This window comes from Drosophila mojavensis, unplaced genomic scaffold (assembly GCF_018153725.1).
Source record: "Drosophila mojavensis isolate 15081-1352.22 unplaced genomic scaffold, ASM1815372v1 contig_136, whole genome shotgun sequence".
Classification (NCBI taxonomy): Eukaryota; Metazoa; Arthropoda; class Insecta; order Diptera; family Drosophilidae; genus Drosophila; species Drosophila mojavensis.
In genome coordinates this window covers 5830251-5836134 of record NW_025318667.1, presented here as the reverse complement: position 1 = coordinate 5836134, position 5884 = coordinate 5830251, and the positions used below count along the sequence as shown (strand labels likewise).

General features: G+C 41.9%; 2 protein-coding genes across 3 annotated transcripts; both read left to right on the top strand.

The window, feature by feature from the left end:
* The first annotated feature begins 241 nt into the window (after positions 1-241).
* LOC6586032 (glycine-rich selenoprotein) lies at positions 242-1262 on the top strand. The gene is made up of 3 exons (XM_002011619.4): positions 242-362; positions 437-521; positions 586-1262. The coding sequence occupies exons 1-3, from the start codon at positions 344-346 to the stop codon at positions 788-790; spliced, it is 309 nt and encodes a 102-aa protein (XP_002011655.1). The 5' UTR covers positions 242-343; the 3' UTR covers positions 791-1262.
* Positions 1263-1452: 190 nt separating this feature from the next.
* Positions 1453-5076, top strand: LOC6586030 (IWS1-like protein). Of its 2 annotated transcripts, XR_006357961.1 has the most exons (7): positions 1453-1667; positions 1735-2913; positions 2985-3153; positions 3212-3575; positions 3685-4089; positions 4148-4408; positions 4468-4594. XR_006357961.1 is itself a non-coding variant. In XM_002011617.4 (6 exons), exons 1-6 carry the CDS (start codon positions 1646-1648, stop codon positions 4268-4270), a joined length of 2262 nt encoding a protein of 753 aa, XP_002011653.2. In that variant the 5' UTR covers positions 1453-1645; the 3' UTR covers positions 4271-5076. The 2 variants fall into 2 exon arrangements, 1 of the variants encoding a protein (XP_002011653.2); XM_002011617.4 differs by having other exon boundaries at positions 4148-5076.
* Positions 5077-5884: the final 808 nt, after the last annotated feature.

The window sequence follows — 5884 nt, the reverse complement described above, 5'->3', positions numbered from 1 at the left end:
AGTATATCACTAGAGTCAACTCATCGCATTATGTCAACAAACAGTTCACAACCAGGGATACTCCCTAATAAAATACATATTTTTACTCATAACTTAATTGAAAAGCTAATTTTATCTATATGCAATTATTTATTGTAAAACAATTGTTTTTTGCAATTTTGTAAATAATTTAATAACTTCGATTAGGTTTATCGCATATATTGAGGAATGCCTCTAATAACATTTCATAAATATCGATTAGCCGATATCATTCTAGCTGTTGAGCTTTAGACACGTCATGGTCTCCAAAACTATATAAAATAATAGATAAACACAATATTATTAATGTCGAGACGATAGCAACATGGTTTACATAGACCGAAGTAAGTATTTCTAAATATATATATATATATATAGGTTGTATTTGAATACTATTTAAACTGTTTTGTGATTGCAGATGGTCGAGTGTGGGAGAAGCGTCCTTGGAATCTTGAACGTATTATCGAAATATTTGTAGGACTTTGGTATATTTTGGTGCAATTGTAAGTACATTATGAAGACTTAAACCATATGTGCTCTAAAGCAATCAATTGCGTTATCCTGCAGTGTTCAGACCCTACTCGCTCCTTTCAACGGTGGCAATGGCAATAACCGCAACACTGGCCGACGCAATGGTGGCTGGGGCGGTGGTGGCGGTGGTGGAGGAGGAGGTGGTGGCGGAGGAGGAGGAGGTGGTCTAAGGCCCAATAGACGCATTGGACGAATACAGCAGACCATAGATTCCTCAGCCTGTGCAATGGGAGGTGGATGAGGATAGTAGCGGCGACTTAGAGTACCAAATGCTCAGTCGCCGCTGACCCCAGCGTAGTCTTAAAGCAAATAGTGAATGGTCCATATCTGTGTTAGATCTCGCAATTCATTTGCGCTTATGACGCAATATTCATAAACTCATCATTTGAGTGGAATATTGCTGATACATCTACGCGGATATGACTTATTTGTTCTTTATTTCTGCGCGTTAAACAATCAACGCTCTCGATATTAGGCTAACAATTTCTTCAACGTAGAGTTTTAGTTTCTTAGTGCTAAAAATTTAAGGATTACAACTGCTTTTATGGAATCTATCAGGATATATGTATGTTATTACTATCCCTATAACGTAAATCGAATTCTACGAATACTAAAGAAATTTTAAGTAAATGTAAAATTGTTTCGAATACAAGTTGAGAATTTCATACATTTATATAAATCAATAAAACAATCTTTTATTGCCTAAAAAACTATTTATTACATTTATTTTTCTAATTTTATTTTACTTTGTATAAATGATATAATATTTATAGCATGCCATGTAAATGGAATAAACAATAATTAAATTTGAGCTGAATCCAGTTCAGCAACAAAGTATCGAACTAGTGATTCAAGTACATGTGCATGTTGAAATATATCGAACATTTGCCGTTTCAGTTTCATTTTGTTTCAGTAGCTATCTGAACATAAAATTAATCGAATTGTACATACAAATGTGTGTATGTTCATAATCTTTTTTAGAGAGTTAATAAGTATTATTCTTAGTGTTATTTTCGGAAATTATTATCAGCGCGCAATATTAGAAAGCTAAATTGTTGAATATCACATGTACCAAATTTTCTAAAAACTTTCAAGTATGGATATGGGGGCTGAAAAAGGTATTGTACAAAAAAATGGTGGATAAACAGCGTTAGCGTGCTTATGCGTCTACACTTTGTGTTCTAGGCGAAGCGTTCAACAAAGAGCCGGACGGCGGCAAAGTCACGGACGTGGTCGCGGCCTTGCCCACGGACCCAAAAACAATTCAAGACAATGAAGTCGATTCAACGTGTTCTGTGGAGGAATCAGCCGGTGCTCCTCCGAGCGAACCAGTGCAGGAAAAGCCGGAAGCTCCACTAATAGGAAGTCGTTCACCAAGTGCCACTCGAAAGTCACGCAGCCGTAGCGGTAGTGCTATTGACAGCTCTCGACGCTCTCGTAGTCGATCTGGCTCCGCTCGCTCAGCCAGCGGGTCGCCCCATCGTTCTCGAAGTGGATCTCAACGCTCACGCAGTGGATCTGGATCTAGACGCTCGCGCAGCGGATCTGCTCGTTCGCGAAGTGGTACTCGCTCTCGCAGCGGCTCTAGACGTTCACGCAGTGGATCGAAACGTTCACGTAGCGGCTCTGAGGGACGCTCACGCTCACGAAGTGGATCCAGACGCTCTCGTAGTGGATCCAGACGCTCTCGTAGTGGATCCAGACGCTCCCGTAGTGGATCGGGATCCAAGCGTTCACGCAGCGGATCTGCGCGCTCACGCAGCGGATCTGCACGATCACGTAGCGGATCTGCGCGCTCACGTAGCGGATCAAGGCGTTCTCGCAGTGGCTCGAGACGTTCTCGTAGTGGATCTGGATCTAGACGTTCTCGCAGTGGATCTGGATCTAGACGCTCACGCAGTGGATCTGGATCTGGACGCTCGCGTAGTGGATCAAGACGTTCACGTAGCGGATCCAGACGATCACGTAGTGGATCTGCCCGCTCACGTAGTGGATCTGCGCGCTCACGCAGTGGATCGAGGCGTTCGCGTAGTGGATCGAGGCGTTCGCATAGTGGATCTCGTTCTCGCAGTGGATCCAGACGTTCACGCAGCGGGTCCAGACGATCCCGGAGTGGCTCTGGTTCCAGGCGCTCACGCAGTGGCACACGCTCGCGCAGTGGCACTCGCTCACGCAGCGGCTCCAAGGACTCACGTGCTGGCTCCGTTCGCTCACGCAGTCGATCGAAAAGCGCGGACTCCTCACACAGTCGCAGCAAATCAAAAAGGAAGTCTGACCAACGCTCGCGCTCAAATAGTGCTGCCGACTCGATCACATCCCAGGATGCACTGAATCGCAAACGTGTTATCACCAGCGACTCTGAAGGTAAGCTGAATATCTATTATAAGTACATATATTGGAATCGTTATTATATCATCATGTCCATCCTAACACAGATGATGTACCAAAGCTATACAAGAAACGGGCTAAAATCACCGACACAGACAACGAGGACGAGGATGAGGACAGGAAGAAGGACGCTGATGATAATATGGCTGAAAAGTCACAGGCTAAAATTATTGAAAGCTCGGATGATGAAAACACGCCCATTTCAAATGAGCCAGAGTAAGGAAACCAAACATAGACAGCGTATATTTTATATATATATCTTGAACCTATTTAGAAACAGCAACTTCATATCTGATTTTGATGCAATGTTGATGCGCAAGAAGGAGGAGAAACGTGTGCGACGACGCAAGCGCGATATCGATTTGATAAATGATAATGATGATCTGATCGATCAATTGATAATCAATATGAAGAACGCCTCAGACGATGATCGCCAGCTAAATTTGGCCGGCAAGCCGGCAACTAAGAAGATTTCAATGCTCAAACAAGTGATGTCTCAGCTGATTAAGAAGGATCTGCAATTGGCCTTCTTGGAGCACAACATACTCAACGTACTTACGGATTGGCTAGCACCGTTGCCAAATAAAAGTCTGCCCTGTCTGCAAATACGCGAAAGCATATTGCGTCTGCTATCCGATGTAATTATAAATGTAATTACTTTTCATCATGCAATACATATAACTGTGTCTCTCTCTCTCTCTCTCTCTCTTTCTCCTCCTTGCTTGATGTATATCTCGCTTTCGTCAGTTCCCAACCATAGATAAGTCATATTTAAAGCAATCTGGCATCGGAAAAGCCGTCATGTATTTGTACAAACATCCACAAGAGACAAAGACAAATCGAGATCGGGCTGGCCGCTTGATATCGGAATGGGCCCGTCCCATCTTCAATCTGAGCTGTGATTTCTCAGCAATGAGCAAGGAGGAGCGTCAGGAGCGCGATCTGGCGCAAATGTCACGCAATCGTCATAAGACCCCAGAGCCTGCGCCCGCATCAAGCAGCAATCCACCATCGCTAAATCAGACCTTTTCCAGTGAGGATAAACTGCTGCGTCCCGGCGATCCCGGCTGGGTGGCCCGCGCCCGTGTACCAATGCCTTCCAACAAAGATTACGTTATTCGCCCCAAGTCAACCGTCGAAGGCGAAGTTTCAGTAAGCCACAATTAACAAACATTTGTTATTTTCAATTTACAAACGTATTTCTCTGCAGTCTTCAAAACGCAAGCCTAATCGCTATGAGAAGCACATGAAACGCTTTTTGGATTCAAAACGCTCGAAGGAGAGTCGTCGTGCCGTCGAAATCTCTATAGAGGGGCGTAAAATGGCGCTTTAAGTATAAGACAACAAACAGACACATACAACAAGATCATTCAAAGACACTCGACAAAAGGATTGACGATATATATATATATATATATATGTACATGTACATGCATATTTGTATATTTAAAACGCCTTTCTACACATTTATGTATGTATGCAAATGATCGCCATTTAAACTTAACAAAAATATCCATAATCAACTTGCAGAAACATATTCATACATATATTTGACAACTGCTGACAGGCTTAAGTAAATAATTGAGTTCCTCAAGTACCATAGACAAATCCATCAGCATCGGCATCTGCCAATTGGAATACTCTCCTGCACAAGAAACTTAAGTCGATGTTGTCCTGTGATACGCTTTTGTCACAATGTCTCAAGCAAATTAAGTCTAATAGCGACACTCACATACACATACATACACAGACAGAGGACACATAAACACGCACATCCACACACACACAGAGACAGAGAACACGCACACACACACACAGACAGAGACAGAGGACACAAACACACACACACAGACGTAGTGAGAAAGAAACACACACAGAGACAGATGACACATACACACACACACACACACACAGAGAGAGGCAGCTGACACATATACACACACATCCACCAACACACACACATCCACAAAGATACACACACCCGTACACATCCATAAGCGTGCATATATTGTATAAAACCAACTTATCTGAAGGCTAAGATATTGAACAACACAATTCAGAAAATGTACAATTTCGTTGCTTCGAATGTGAATTAATAAATGCGAAGAGTCGGCACTGACACCTCTCATATACATACAACATTATCAAAGTGCAATTATTTACTATTGTTTATATGTACATATTTTGTAATCGTGCACCTGCAATTGGCTAGATGTGGTTAGCCTTACAGTTAGTTATTATAAATAGAATGTGTGTGTGTTTAGATAGTGTGGAATATCCTTAATTAGGGTAAGTGCTATTTGCTGCAATTGTATTGACTATGTGCAAGCGAGGCTGCATATGCACACACATGCATACCTGCATTCACTCATATGTATATGTACATACATACATATGTACATACAAATATAAATAGCTTTGCACATTCATTTTATAATTCAAACACTCATCTTTATCTCTGACGGTAGTTATTATTATTTGTGTCCCATAGATACGACCTACTCCCCGTAAACATTATAAACTTGAATTAATATTAAAAGTCAAATTAAGGGCATTTCGACTAAATTTATGAAATAAGCTAATCAGAGCACAAACACCCTGTAGCGAATTGAGCAACAGTATAAATCCAATGGCATTCTATACGCACTTCTGATATGGAATTTTGATAGAAAATCATTCGGGCTGTAACCGGTTATGCGCGACACATGCACGGAATACATGCATGATATAAATTCATACATTTTACAAATTCAATTAATCCAAGCTGGCAGCCACTTTTCTAGCGGGATGATTGTTTTGATTTACTCCTCTCAGTCTCTCTCTCTCTCTCGCGCGCGCTCTGCGACAGCTGATTCTTTTTCTTCGTGCGTTGCCAGCAATAAAACTAGATGCATACATATGCATGCGTATATGTGTGTGTGCGTGTGTGTGAACATACATATGTACA

Bases quoted from the DNA above. Each gene is read 5' to 3' on its own strand.
- LOC6586030 (XM_002011617.4), top strand. From the start codon at position 1,646: ATGGATATGGGGGCTGAAAAAG. The intron at 2,914-2,984 runs GTAAGCTGAATA...ATCCTAACACAG, and splicing joins TATCACCAGCGACTCTGAAG to ATGATGTACCAAAGCTATAC. The intron at 3,576-3,684 runs GTAATTATAAAT...CGCTTTCGTCAG, and splicing joins TATTGCGTCTGCTATCCGAT to TTCCCAACCATAGATAAGTC.
- LOC6586032 (XM_002011619.4), top strand. The intron at 522-585 runs GTAAGTACATTA...GTTATCCTGCAG, and splicing joins TGGTATATTTTGGTGCAATT to TGTTCAGACCCTACTCGCTC.